The sequence below is a fragment of the Dermacentor andersoni genome, chromosome 2 (genome assembly GCF_023375885.2).
Source record: "Dermacentor andersoni chromosome 2, qqDerAnde1_hic_scaffold, whole genome shotgun sequence".
NCBI classification, from domain to species: Eukaryota; Metazoa; Arthropoda; class Arachnida; order Ixodida; family Ixodidae; genus Dermacentor; species Dermacentor andersoni.
In genome coordinates, this window is record NC_092815.1 from 95,585,376 (window position 1) to 95,600,927 (window position 15,552).

Consider the following 15,552-nt stretch of genomic DNA (forward strand, 5'->3'; position numbering starts at 1 on the left):
GGTTTAAATCATGGATCCGGCACCTCAAAGATGTGCGACGTAATGCTAGCGCATGTAATTTCTCTCGCATTTACCGCTACATCGCCACTGAATTTTTCGTATTTGAGTGCTATGAATTCTAGTATGTGCGCATAGTGCATGCAAAGAAAAAAAGAAGAAAGAAAAACGTGACCGCGGTAACTTTCATAAATTGTGAAAAACTGCGAGTTTCCAAAAAACCGTGAGCTTAACTGCACGCAATAATGATCGCCGTTAGGAGTTCGCGCTTTAAAAGAAACTGTGATATTATTTTGGGTCAGCCGGCATCAACTTGGCCATAGAACGCGAGTGCGGTTTCCCTGCAGCTGTCCCGAAACTGGAACTGCACTTCTAGTGGCTGCTAAGTTGTTTTGGCCAACACTTTGGCTTAGCATGGTCACGTGAGCGCTTTCACCCCCCCTCCTTTTCCCCCTCCGATTTCGCACCCATTTGGCGCATGCTTGGCACCACGTGAATTTCGCGCGCCGGTTAGCAGGTCTACATGGTGCCACGGTGAACTAGAAAATTTCGAGTTCTCTATGGCATTGTAAAAGTTAAGCATTTCTGCGTTACACGTCTTCCACAATGGATGCGTTCATTGAGTTTCCAGAGAAGCCTTCGTTGAAAAAAACGTTGTCGAGTGATTTCGGAAAACTGAGCAGTAAACAGCACAAGGTGAATTAGTAGACGTAAAATGTTTTGCTTTATAAACTGCGCTCTGTGTCTGATTTGCAATGACGCTCAAAAGACCTCCGTGCGCGTGGCATTTTGTCGCGTGTAGTTCACTGCATTCTATTACTGATCCACGAGGATGGAAGTCTTGCTCTCTGTTTTGATGTTTGTGATGATTTGCGGCCAAACCTGCTGCGACTTTTGATCGGTAGAGATTTCTGCGGCGTCCACTTGTCAAGTGAAAAATGGCCTGATATTATATTTCTTCTCCCCACAGGTGATTCAAGATGTGAGCAAAGCGCACGTCGAATCGTTTAACTACATGCTCAGGGAAGGCCTCTCGAGGGCCGTAGCGGTAAGGTAATTTTTCTAGTAGTTTATGTTGACTCTTAGCCGGACAGTAAGTGATTTTATGTCGTCTATTTATTTTGCAGGACATTCCACCATGCGAGTTTGCGTTGCCGAATGGAGACCGGGTGAAGCTGGAACTCAGAGTGCGACGTTATATTAGCTTTCTTTGTTATTTTTTTTATACGATGCCAGAAGTCAGCGTGTTAGTTGTAATGTTGCGCTGTGCTTTTGACGTGTGGGGTTGATTCATGTGTCTGAATACCTCAACTGGGACCTTGGCAGCAAGCTTTCAATGTTATAACATCAAGTAAATAGTGGGCAACTAATTTAGTTTTTCTCCTCATTTCTTGCTCAAAGGGGCTCATGCAATATTTCCTAGGCGAGTTCACTGTACAGTGGAAATTCCTGCTTCATTCACAATGAAAGAACTAGAGCAAATTTTTGTTCATTGTCGACTGCCTATGCACTTGTGTAAAAACGTAGTATAATAATATTTTGCTAGTTTTGTTGTTTACCACAATGCAAATGTGTTTGTTTTACTTCAAGTTTTCTTAAAGGAGTACTGACACAAAAATTTTGTCCTGCTTTTCTTGCTGTCTTAGGTAGCTGTTGACAATTATCATATGAAGCCTCAGTGCCTTGAAAGAGATACAAATAATTACATTACCTTTTAATTTCACCCATTCAGAATGTGCATCAAGCATGATGTGGCTTTGGACGTTAAAAAGCAGACTATTCACATCACCATAAGTGAGTGTGGTGGTCATGTATCAAACAACTGAAGAGTGTGCCAGTCAGCCAGTGTAATGAGAGAAGGCCACACAGTGACCGTGTCGCCAAAAGCTGGCAAATTGGCCAGTAAATTGTGCGCTCCTCTTGGAAATGCGGGGGAACCCACTCTCCGCTCTTATTCATTGAAGTGCTGAATGGACTCTGCTTTCGGTAGCACAGTCATATTGTGTGTATGTGTATGCTTCAGTAGTGGCTCGTACCATGAGACCTCCACATTTGGCTTCAGTACTGAGCCTCGTTTTTCATGTATGAAGCCATGCTGCACTTAGCATGTATATTGAGCTGGTCATATTAAAAAGTAAAGTAATTAATTATTTGTTTGTGGTTCGAGGAATTGAAGCTCGATCTTTAGCACAAATATTGGGTCGAAAGCTATCCAACGAATAATTAAAATGGGACGAGCATTTTTTGTCATTAGTCCCTTAACCAGTGTAATTGCAGAACTATATGAAAAGCTTGCAGGGTATCTAGGGCTACTTGTTGAAAGTTATTAAACGAACTATTTATTTCAATTTCAAACACTTATTTATACAGCCTTACTACTGTGTCTCGCCCTTTTTTTTTTGACCTTATTGCGATGTCAGCTTTTAGGTGTGTCTAGGGCTTGCATTTCTGGGTAGCTTCGTAACTGTGTAGGACAACTGTTGTCACAGGATGGCTTGTTAGAGCTGAGAACACTTTAAATAATTGCAAGTGAATTTCATTCTGTTGGGTAGCATTTCATGGCTTCTGGAGGGTGAGGGTTGGGCCAAGTCATATATATATATATATATATATATATATATATATATATAAATATATTATTTTTTTTTTCACAGGATGAATACAATTGTGTGCACACACACTTACAACCCCATAGCCAAAGGCTAGTAGTAGGGCCATTTGTAAAAATGCACTTGTCAATGATAAAAGTTAACAAATAAATGCAATATACTCAAGTAGCAACAGACAGACACTCACAAAAAATATATATGAAAGCTTGCACCATAACAGTGATGGAGAGCAGTTAATTAGTAAACAAAAGCTCATTTGCAATTCTGACTTCATTGTAAAGAAAAATAAACAATACACATGTGTTTATCCTTTATATAGTGAGGAAAATAAACAGCAGTTTTCAGTACATTTCAAGGACACTGGTCCCTCAGCCAATGATGAATTTACTGCATTTAAGTTCACAAAAATGTTGTCATAAACCTGCATTGCAAGTTTCTAGTCGTTCACACAACACAGCTGTCAGCCTTGTGGTGGATATGCAGTCTTGGAGCATATGTCATTCAGAAATGATGTTTAATAATAAGTGAACTGGAAATATTCTTTCTCCACTTCATTGAGCTCGAAGTTGTTGTTCAATTGTTCCATTTGTTTGCGCATCCACCTGTTTCTCTCACTTTCCACTTAATTCTGAAGCAGCGCGGTAGCAGTGAAACTGGTTTGTCCAGAAGGGCCATTATGAGGTGGCTGTGGAAGTGAAGGGGCTGAGGTTATGACTTGGAGTGCAGCCGTTGATGCCTCGGCTAACCTTATTTGTGTGTGTGTGTGTGTGTGTTCAGGTTTCCATCAGCTTAAAGCAGTAAAACAACAGTGACGCACTTCTGGCATTGTGTTGCAGGAAGGCAGACTATATGTCTTGTAAGCATGGTTGCAAGCCTTGATCTGTTTGTTGACATTGATGAATTGCCCTCATCACTTAGCTGCACCTGTCTTGTACCGATTAGATGCTCAAGCTAGGGTCAGATTCAAGGCATCAGTCTGGTCTGTAAAGATAAGGGGAGTTCTGTTTTAAACGCAGTGCTTTCTACAAATGCGAAGTGCTTTTGATCTGCTTGCTATGAAGTGCACAGGGTCTTAATGTCCAGTTTTTGTTATGTCTGGGTCAAGAAAAGGCAGTGTAGTCGCATCTGCCATCCAAACTGTCGTTGAGCCTGTGGGCTGTTGTGTCATTTGAGACTTTTAGAAACTATCCAAAACTTTTCAGTAGCCAGTAATGCCAAAACTCAAGAATAACCTTTTGGATCCAAAGTTAAAAGTTTCACTGTAGTATTAGATTTGACAGTTATTTGACTTAGTGCAAAGCATCATTCAATGCAGTCTTGTGACTACATTGCCAAAAGCTAACTATGGCATTACAGTGGGGTTGCATGTCAGCCATGGTTAATACTGATTAGTTACGTGCTTTCTGCTTGATCTGCTATGAAATTACCTGTCATTGTTAATGTTGTGTGGTCTATGCAGGATCCTTACATCGGCAGCCCCATGATCAGCAAAAACACCATTGGAGTTGTGACACCACAGGTCTACCCGGCAGAGGTGGGTTGTAGGCAAGCCTAGCTTCCTTTATAATGCGGAGCCAGGATATTGTAACAATTCTATTCCAATAGTGTTCCTTATGCTCTTCATGAGTGGTCCTAGTGCGGCTCCACCACGTTATCACCAGGATCAGCCAGCCGTGAATGTGGACGATAAAAAAAACGAACAGAAAACAAGTGAGAGGGATCCTTACAATACTATATCGGCCATGTACACTCGGTGTCACTCTTGTGTAGAGTGCGGGAATGGCAGCCTCCGGGGTGCTCCCAAGGCAGCCAGCGGCATCAAATGGTAGCTGCTGGGCATGTCTGAGCACAGCAACTACTGTCACATGTCGCTGGCTGGCTCTGAGCACTTCGGAGGCCGCTGTTCCCGCGCTCTACACAAGGGTGACACCGACTGTACTTGATGTGCATAGCTGTTGGTAATGAGTACATACATGACGCAAATGAAGAATAGTTTTTGCACAGCAAAGGTTTGGCCTGGAAAGGGAGATGGGGGAGATGTGGTTATATAGTGTAGAAAAACGTGCTATACATGCTGAGATACAGTAAGAAGTCCAGTAACGTAACCCCACTTGATAGTGCTGAGTGTGATTTTTAGTCACAGCATACACGCACTGTCTAGAAGGAAATATTGTTTGCATCTTCCGATTTTTGTAAACTTTTATGGCTGTGACAGTACACTAAGAAGACACATGTTTCTTTACTGTAAAGGTTTTTTTACGCTGTACTTCCAGAGACTGACCAATATACGCTGTATTATTGTTCCTTCCTGGCATGCATTTTATTACCCATATTGTTCTTGCGTACAGTGCAGAAATCGGGGCACCACCTACAGAGGCAAATTGGATGTCACAATTGTGTGGAGCATGAATGGTACTCATCAAGACACCGTCAAAAAGACAGTGGGGGAAGTTCCCATAATGGTCAAAGTAGGTGAAATTTATTATATTAGTTAAAATTCATTTCTTTGTCGTATTCCCACCTACCTTCTCTTATGTGGCAGAGAAGCCCCTAACGTCCTAATTATTTTTGTCTGGCTCTAAATCTCCTACGCTTAAAGGGACACTAAAGCGGGCGCACATTTGATTCAGGTGCGTGTTAGAATCAGGCAAACACTGCCAAACGAATCAGCAGGTGTTTTGCCATTTATTCTGTATCAGCATCAATTGTTAAAATACCATTCCAGAAACCTCGCAGCACTTCTCTTGTGCCAAGAAAATGCGTACCTTAAAAGAAAATTGTGTCTGAAGGGTTTGCCTACTTCCAGTGCAGTTCAAATTGCCCACCCCCAGTGGGGAGTGATGACATTGCATATGCCATCACTGCCCTTTACTGTCGTAGGTGAGTAAAATGGCACCTGACAGACAGCGCTGCAGTTTTTGCGCAATACAGAAATGCACAGTCTTAGAAAAACTGTGCCGAAACAGAGCATAAGATTCGCCGCTATAGCTGCTCGTATTCAAGTAATGTGGGCCATTTGGGCATCCCGCAACATCACATGGACTTGTAGTTTGTGCAAGCTTTGCAAGCCAGCAAAACCAGCCACAATGAACTACTGAAACGCGAAAATACGAGTGGCACAGAGTCAAGCGAAAAGGAAACCTTCCGACTGCCTGCGTCACTGTCAAGGGTAACGTCGATGAGTTCTTTTTCTAAAGAATAGAACTGGGCAAGTAGCATTTCATACCATCTTTTCATGCAATGCAATGATCTTTTTATAACGAGTGGTTGAGTTCTAATGACAGAGTTATAATACAGTTGACTTCCGTTAATTCGACACTGACCGGTCTGACCAAATTGATCGAATTATCCAGTGGGTTAAATTAAACAAGATACAGAATAAATGGCAAAACACCTGCTGATTCGTTCGGCAGTGTTTGCCTGATTCTAACACGCACCTGAATCAAATGTTCGCCCGCTTTCCATGTGTCCAAAGCAGAAAACAGCATGGAGATAACATTAAAGCTCCTAAATAAAGTGGAAATCTAATGTGCACCCAATCTTTTAGCGAGAAAAATGTATAGTGGTCTATTATGTGCTGCACAGGTGGCCAGTTTTCTGAAGTCAGCTTTGTCGCCTTAAAGCTACCGTATGTTATGCAGCAAAGCATACGAATGCCACAAACATGGTTTCCGGCTAAATTATCTCGGAAAAAAAAAAGGTGCATTAGGGTCAGGTAAACACCGTAATTAGACATTGTGAGCTACCGCTATTACTTAAAAATCTTCCTAGGGCCGGCCGACAATAGGTGTTTTTTTATGGTTGATGACGTGTGTTCAATGCATTCACTGTCTTATAAGCTGTGTTGAGACAAACACTGCTAATAAAGAGGTTGCTATTGGGGTCATCATAGAGATCAGGTGCATGCATGCTGACTGGTCAAGATTTATTTATCTGGTGAGACCAATCTTGGGATAGAAATACGAAAGGTTGTGCCCATAGAAATGCATGGGCACAGGCCGAGAACTTTGGTCGGGATCAAATTAACCGGAGTCGAACTAACAAAAGACTACTGTGGTGAAGAATGCTTACACCATTGGCATTGGGCTAGTACTTTAATGTCCCAGGTGAGTCAAATCGTCTCCTGCATTTACTTTAATTTATCGATTAGTAAAGGTTTGTTCTTTGATAATATTGACGCCTTAGATATTCTTGAGCATTAATCTTTCACATTAGCATGACTCGATATTTGCCTTTAGTGTCTCTTTAACAAAACTTTCGTACTTTGTGCCAACAGAAAATGCAGTTTTCTGGTGGGATATTCAATTCCTGCAGAGCAATTATTTGTATGAGGCCCTGCTGGGCTGTCAAAACTGCATGTTTTCTTTGAGTGCAAATGTGATGTGTAGGCTTCTGTCATGTTCTTGCTTCCTTTTGCTGTCGTATGCCACCTTGATGCAAGCACATAGAAAAGAGTCTACCTCTTTTTGCGTAATTTTATTGCAGCAGTGTAGTTGTCTTGCCTTTTTTGCAAACAGTCTGTCTGTAATATACAGATTAGCTGCCATTTCAATTTTTTTTCTGCTGCTGGCAGCCTGTTTTCTACATTCATTATTACTTGCTTCTCGCATTTTTTCAGGCTTTTTAAGGTAGTGTGTTTACCATCAGGGAAAACCTGGAAAATTGAAATTTTTAAGGAATTTGTTAGTTATAGAAAATTCAGGGATGAAAGGGGGAATTTTCACCCTGGTAGCACTGAATTGGGGGAATCGGAAGATACAGGGGCAATGGCAGAAGAAATGAAACTTTCAACTGAACCTTTGTGATACACAAATAAAGGCGTCTTTTGCCAGTTTTCTAAGCATGAGCCTGCTTGGTGGTTGGAATATTATGAAATCCACGATAAAGTCTGATCTGATAGTGCATTCTAACCGGCTTACAGGTTATCGGTAAAGCTAGTTGAAAATTATGAGCTGGCAATAACTTGTCAGGCTATAAACCACCATTTTTTCATTGTGCCTAAACCATCAGTGTCATAGTATGTCAGGGAATTTTATAAAAGCAGTGAGGGAAACCTGTGAAAATCAAGGAATTTGTAAATTCCAACATTGTAGACAATGAGCAAAACGAGAACAAGGTGAAAGCAGGAGCCAACATTTCGACAAGCGGACTTGTCTTTTTCAAGGCGACATATGCTTTCCTCGGCGCAGTATATATACATAGTTAGGGTTCTTCTAAAGGCGAGAGGGGGTAAGGTGGGTGGGTGAGGCAATGACTGAAGGTGTGTGAACAGCGAGGGTGCAGAATTGAAAATGAAAATAAAGGGGTGCTATGCACATTGCCGGTGACATGGCTGTGTGTCACCCGGCACGTCAACGGCCTTGTGCATAGCAGCCCTGTATTACCTGCTTCACTAGAGATCATTGGGCTATCGTCTCTCTGGTAGCCCACTGACCTCCAGCGAAGCATAGCAAATATGCTTGAATATGCAAATATGCTTGAATATGCTTGCTATATCTTGAGCTCGCTATGCTAAATTTCAAGCTATGGGCAACAGCACTTTTCATTTGGTTGCTTAGTGTCTTTTCTCTCCTCCCTTTCTTTTTCTCTTTTTTTTTTCTTTTATTGATATATTTATTCCATTTCAGTAACTTTTTTCACGAGTACCATTTTCTGCTGCTCCTTTTATTACCATATTTACTTAAATCTAACACGCACCTTTTTTTCTGATAAAACGGGTTAAAAAATTGTGTGCGTGTTAGAATCGAGTACGACGCTAAATCTGCGTTACCATATCGTCAGAGGCATTTCAAGATGGCCACCTCATACGCACTTCGAGCCTAGCTGCCGTAGCTTCCTCCATGCGCTGTAGTATGTGTGCTTAGGAAATGCATCCTTTGTCTTAGGTTAATGCACCTTCTGTCTTCGCGGTCTTCCCGTTTTCTGCGTTTGCTCTATAAGCATGGAAGTGCCGACTGCAAAGACATGCCGAGTTCATCACTATGTCTCAATTAAAAGGAAAGTGATCACATGTGCGGAGGCGGACAGAAATCGGGCCTCATCACGGGCGTTCGGAGTTCCCAAAATTTGTATGGGACTGCCGCAAACAGGAGAAGCGTTCTACACCGGTGGTTGCTAGGCATGGCACAGCCTTGCGGCCCCTGTCTTGAAAGCGATTTGCAATGGACACAAGAGTCTACACATCTAGTTGCACCGTGCTGTGTTCTCATCGCTTAGTTCGTGTTGAAGCGAGAGGCCGCACAAAGGTCAATTCCCTCGCTTCTGCTACCACACTTCCTCACTCCAGCGTTTTGGTAAAGAGTTTCCGCAGTCATTGAGTGAGACATGTTCATGTTTGCTTGTGCGCGCATGACACCATGCTTGTTAATTTAGTTAGTAAGCAAATGTTTTAAAGTTCATAAGGCCAATAAAACTAGTACAGTGAAACCTTGTTAAACCGTAGTTGACCGGAGCTCGGAAAAAGTACGTACTAAACGGTAGTACTGCTTAACCGAAATAGCATGAGATCGCCCACTTACCTGTCCAAAACGGAACTCAGAGAGTGTGTAATGAAAGGGGTAAAAAACATGCAGTATTTATTCACTTTGTGCGACAAAAGTGTTATTTTCGTTTGATGCCGTGGCAGCCTAACAGCGACGACTGCGGCCTCAAACTTACTGAAGCTGCGAGCCAGCTTTTCAGCCAGCCCCCTCTTGGCAAACACTCGTATGGCAGATTCCTCGTTGGCGTTGCGTATTCTCCATGCACGAGTGCGGTAGCATTGCAGATGTTGCGGGCCACCCTTTTCATTTCGGGGTGCTGTTCTCGTCGTGACGATTGCATTCATGAGGCTGACGTAACTTGAAGCTTCTGCCACTGTCAGGCCTGAATTGCCCGTGCTGTCGCTTTCCGTGTCGTCCTCATCACTGTTGCTAGTCGACACTTCGGCAACAAGAGAGGCAACAGTGGCAAAAAGTCAACCTTGTAGCCGACATCTCTTCACGGTCGCAGCAGCGCTGCCGAGGAACTGCTTCGCATTCCAAGTGCATTCTACTGTTCACTACGCACCGTAGTTAACAGTAGATCCCTGTCGCGTGCCAGTGCCTACTTCTACGTGTCACGTTAAATAGCACAATTTCTCATTTTTCTTCTATGCTGAGCACCCGGCGTCTTTTTTATCCGAGCTTCGGCAATAACGCTAATCCTTGCTTGCATGACGCCACAACGCTCTCTGGCACAGTGCCGGAATGATGTCGATGTTGATGGGGCTTCACGCGCAGGCACACAGGGTGCTTGGATGCCGTTATTCTGGTCTCAGAGGCTTGTTGTTCTGCCAGGCGACCCGATAGAGACGACGCATTGCCGTGTTTGCGCGACAAAAAGTGGAAACACTAAGTGTTAGCCGATACATATGCAATAAGCTGGTAGGGTTTATGCGGATACAAAACACATTATGTTCAATGGCCGCTGAGTCGAGGATTTGACTTTACTACTTTCAAAACGAAACTACTGTTTAAGCAGGTACGGTTTAACAAGGTTTTACTGTATCCTTACTTTTTCTATAGCTGTCTACTAATTTTCTATCGTAATCGATGCTTTGCCTTTCGGGCGAAACTGCAAATTTTTTTATTTATCGCAACTTTAGTGCATTGGGAGTAAATCTTCGTTTTTTCCAAATGAGAGAAAGTTGTATTTCTGTACGAAAGAATGAGGTGCACAGTACTGTAAAAGACTTTCCTTCTTTTAAGTCATGGCAAACGAGTGCACATTACAATCGAGGGCTGTTTTCTTTCCTTTAGGGGGGGGGGTCATGGAAAATGGGTGCGCATTACAATCGAGGGTGCGTTAGAGTCGAGTAAATATGGTATCTCTTTCAGAGAGACGATAGCCCTCTGACCTCTAGCGAAGCAAATAATAAAGGGTTTAACTAGGGTGGTTGCTTGGGCTAGTTGGCAATTCAGGATCAAAAAAACGTACATCGCGAAGGACAAGGACTCGCAGTCCTTGTCCTTTGCGCTGTATGTTATTTTTGATTTTAATAAAGGGGTGCTATGCACATGGCTGTTGATGCACCGGCTTTCACAGGGCCATGTGCATAGCACCACTTTTCATTTTCAATTCTATACCCTCACTGCTAACACACCTTCGGTCGTTGCCTCACCCACCCGCCTTACCCCCTATGCCCTTTAGAAGAACACTACCTATGTATACTGTGCTGAGGAAAGCATATGTCGCCTTGAAGAAGACAAGTTTACTTGTCGAAATGTTGACTCCCGCTTTTACCTTGTTCTCATATTGCTCATCATCTTGAATTTCCATCTCCCGCCTTCCCCGTCTTTTCCCTGAACATTGTAGGCAAACTGGGCGTTTTACCGAATGAGTGGGAGGCATAAACACGAGCAGCTTGACGGGTGCTGTCACTTTGTGGGGCAGAGCTGAACCACACATGAACAAAACTAACATTGCATCAACCAAATATACTCTACTTTGCTGCTGATGTAAGTTTTTGGCAGTGGTGATTCGTGACACAATTATGCCCCTGTGAAAACTTAGGCCAGCAGCGAAAAAGAATACACTTGGTTACTGCAATATTAGCTCTGTGTTTGTCTGGTTGAGCTCAGCACCACCAGGTGGCCGCACTGCTCCGGCTGCTTATGTTTACGCCTATGCCCCTCCGGTAAAATGCCCAGTCTGCCTGCGTTAACTGGAATACCGGACAAGCTAAAACTCTCTAATGCATAATGGTTAACAATTGCCTGGTCAAAATTTGCTGTTCACTGAAGCAAAAACCATAGCATGTTGCGGACAAACAAAGAATAAACTTGACACTCTTAGCATGTTATTTTTGGGTGTCCTGGTCCGCAATGCAATATATATTCTACTAAAGTGAGTCGTAAACAAGGCCAAATAGTAACATTTATTTGTTCATCTACCTTAAAGCAATTGCACTGTATGTTCTTCATGTATAATTGAACCTATTGTATTTGTCTGTGTGAATTTAATTTTTCTCTCTTGTGCAGTCTCAGGTTTGCAACATTGCCAAGATGTCACCTGCAGAACTCGTTAGGAGGGGAGAGGAGTCGGGGGTAAGTATTTTATTTTTTGGTTTTTCTGGCAGCACACTTTTGTGCTTCATGATTCAGTCCAAAAGTGATGAAGACATTTTTATGCACGTACATTGATGTTGTTTTACTGATAAACATTACTTCTAAGAAGCACGCTACATAGATGAATATGCAACAAAGATGAATATGTTACATAGATAGCTAAAAGTGAGAAAGCTTGTGCTTGTGACGTAAAAATGACCAGAGCTGCTGACTCCAATGCAGGGAAAAGTAGGGGAGAAAAGCATGCCAGTGCAGGTTGAAGCAATGGGCAAATTTCTGCTGTGAGGAGCATAGCCCGCCTCTTCACACTGTCGCATAGCATTTCATTTTCTTCTGTTTCTACTGTTACTAAACCCTCTTGACGGAGCCTTGTGGTAGAGTGCACCCTGCTGAACAATGCTTTGAAGCTTCCAGTGTATATGACAAATTTCGAACAAATCTGACTTTTAAATTTCAAATGAAGCCTTGGAAAAGAAGCACATGAAACCTGTAGAACGACTGCAGCGTGGGCAAGTTGGAACAGATTCATTATAAACTATGCATAGAATAATGAGGACACAGTTATTTCTTCAGTCATAAGAGCACTGTGTCCTTGGCATTCTTTACTTGTGTTGTTCGTTGTTTTGTGCATTGTTTATGGCGAAGCTAGGAAAACATGCTGCATAGTTCCTTTACAGTAATTTTGAGGAAGTCTGGAAGTACGAACATAATCACACATTTTTTGTATGAATGATTTTAGACACATTGAGTGTAGAATTGTGTAAGCAAAGAAAATTGGTATGACCAGTTGTCAAGTTGTGGGTGAACTTTATTGGATGCATAATTTAGATACATGCTTAGTACATGCTGACTTTATGTTGTTGACTTTGTTTGCATATGTAGAATTTAGATATTTATACTGCTTTCCCAGGCAAATATGTTGAGGCATACTTAACTGCAGCTTAAATGTCTCATGGATTGATGAAAGCTTGTAGTATAAATAATTATGCACACAATTGAATATAAGGTATCATTTCTGTCTAGTTTCAGCTCCTATACATAACAGAAGCAAGTTTTAAAGCTTTGTATTTTCTCATTGCAAAGGTACCATTGCAAATTTGATGTTCTAGAATGTTAAAAGAGTAAAAGTATTTAGCTGTGTTTTCTACTTGGAGACTTTACCAGCAACCTAATGTGATTGAATATGGGCAGTTATGCTCTTTTGTATATGTACAGTGCTCGTGGAATGAAACCCGACTGGGAAATTAAGCACCTAGAACATTTTATATGGGCCATTGACTCTAGAGAACCATGTCATGTCACTATGAATCTGGCCACTAAAAGTGGTGTGGACTATGATCTAAATGTACAGGCCAAAATTATGGCTACGGCGCACAAACTGTGGACTGTGGAAACAAAAGTATGTGCATTAGTTAGCCTAGCACTTCATTCCGTGAGCACTGTACACATTGGTAAAGCCAGTAACAAGTCCCCACACAATTTTTTTTTTCCCTGAAACAAACGAAAAAATAACATTAATGCAGACATCAGACACTGCCTCGTTGTGGAGATGAACTGTTCTTGATATAGATTTTGTTTTTCAGGAATTTGGAGGTTATTTTGTCGTCAATGGCAATGAGAAGATTATCAGAATGCTTATCATGACCAGGAGGAATTATGTGAGCATTACTTATGCGTTATATTACCATTCTTAGCATGCACAAGGAGTTGCCTTTAAATGTGGTGTATCCTCCTGTGACCCCATGTCTACATGCATGGACATAAGGTTTTGTTCTTTCAAAGTTGAACCAGGAAAGAAAAAAAAATCACTTCTAACTTAAATCGTAATAAATATGGCACCATATAACAGTGATTTATTCACCCTCTTATTGCTGCTGATTCTTTAAGTAAATGGATGCTACTTTGTGTGGGAGCATTGTACCATCACCAACAAAAAATGCCTTTGAAGTACACTTCTAATGCCATCAAATTGAGTGACTATCCTGGATCAACACAATGAATTGCAATGTGGTTGCCTTGTGTTTAGGTAAATAAAGGGTTCTTTACCTGTATGCACTTGAGAGCTGGTTGCCTTCCACATACACTTGAGCCTTGTTATAACGAAATGCGATATAACAAAGTGAATTCAATTTCCCTTAGAATCCTCTTAGAGATCCATGTATTTAAAGCCTTGTTGTAACGAATTAAAATTGTTCTGCCAATGGATACAGCGAAATAGATTCGTCTCTGGAGGGGAAGCAAAAGATACCGACTGTTGCGCATCGAGCATATCGCTTTCCACTGGGTTTGGTAGTCATTTGGCATGACAGTTCAGTATTCCCGCTTCGAATACTCTGCGCACATGGTGGCGGTGCACATGCCGCACTTCTCTCTTATCACACGTCTCTCATGCTGCGGTGTGCAGCTAGACATGCAGGCGTGCCACATGTCAATGATGATGCTTACGCACGGCATTCTAAAAACCAGTGCCTCAACTTTTCTCTCTCTCTCACTGCAGCATGTGGCGCTGGCTGGTGCAGCTAGACGTGACTTCCAATATTGCGCCAGTGCAATCTCTGAGGCCACTAGCCAGCCAAGCCAAGGTGGCATGCTCACATAGTGAGGTCACGGCAGCCACGGGGCCATGAGAGAGTGCCGGATGAGATAGTTTCAGTTTCACAGGCTGAACGCGTCCATTTATACGGCTGACAGTTTTTCTGCCACTGTGCTAAGTTCCGGTGGCCATACACTTTGGTGGGATCACGAAATCTCGCGAAAGTAAAACTATTTCCAAAAGTCATTGAAGTCACCCAAGACTACTGCTCCAGCTGCGTAGTCGGCACACTGTTTTGTTTGCCATGTGCTGCTTGAGCACGACAGACTTGCATCATGGCATGCTATCTCTTCTCTTGGAGTACGTCACTGTTTCGCCGATTTCACAGTACGAACGAGCCAGGTGGAATGCAGAAAGCTGAAGCAAAAGACCATCACATTGGAACAGAAGGAGGCTATCGTAAAGTCTGTCACATCATGTGCTAAAAAGTTGCGTGTTGCACACGTCGGAGAGTGTTTTGCTGCTTTATTAAAGTTCTAACTGTTGTGAAGTCGGAGGTCTGAGTGGCCATGAAGGTTCCATGGATGATGCCATGCCAGGTGCTGGGAGAAAGAAAGGTCCCAAGCAACGTTTAATAGATGAGAAAAGGGTTTATATACAAATTTACATGATTGAGTTTTACAAGAATGGCTCCAAGGCTCTTGGAGCACACTGCATGCTAAAGTCTTTGCATGTCTAAGCACACCCACAACAGTCCAGCTCCGCTTTTTATCCAGTTCATTTCCCCCTTTCACTTGTCGAGGGAATTCACTGTTCTTGGCCAACCACAATTGTCGAACCGTTGGCAAAATCCCACCCTTGATGTCGCATCGTTCCACTGGACTCTGCCTCCAACATTGCACAATCAGCCCCGCATAAGAGGCAACCACGTAGCAAACTGTGAACCTGATGTCAACGCTGTTCCCACGGGGAGTCCTCGACAATGGCCCCTTTCATCAATTAATGGCCTCTCCATGACGATCAACTTGTCATGGTCAGGAGACTGGCCTTCGCGGTAGTCTGAGGGCTGCGGTTGTTGTCGTCTCGAAGTGAGCTGCCATTGTTTGCATGCCACCCTCGGCGCCGGGTCCGCTTGCAGTCCGGGCAGGTACTCGTCTTGCCCGTCAGCCCTGGGTGGTTGAAAAGCCGGAGGTATGGAACATAACTGCTTGTTCGATAGTCTCACTTGACGCTGTTGTAGTCGCCAGCTCTCTTGCCTTGAGAAAACGAAGTGTGAATAGCACTCCACAGCTGCACGTCTACTGGTGAAGCATCCTTTGTTTCAAGG

General features: G+C 42.8%; 1 protein-coding gene across 1 annotated transcript in view; it reads left to right on the top strand.

Annotated features, from left to right (window-relative positions):
- Positions 1–449: 449 nt before the first annotated feature.
- Polr1B (RNA polymerase I subunit Rpl135) overlaps positions 450–15,552 on the top strand; it is a 69,042-nt gene continuing 53,939 nt past the window's right edge. Inside the window, exons 1-7 of the mRNA XM_050188436.3 lie at positions 450–693; positions 968–1,045; positions 1,125–1,184; positions 4,066–4,140; positions 4,955–5,074; positions 11,606–11,671; positions 13,276–13,350. Coding sequence (XP_050044393.1) covers positions 604–693; positions 968–1,045; positions 1,125–1,184; positions 4,066–4,140; positions 4,955–5,074; positions 11,606–11,671; positions 13,276–13,350 — 564 coding nt within the window. The 5' untranslated portion in view covers positions 450–603. The remainder of the gene's footprint in view (positions 694–967; positions 1,046–1,124; positions 1,185–4,065; positions 4,141–4,954; positions 5,075–11,605; positions 11,672–13,275; positions 13,351–15,552) is intronic.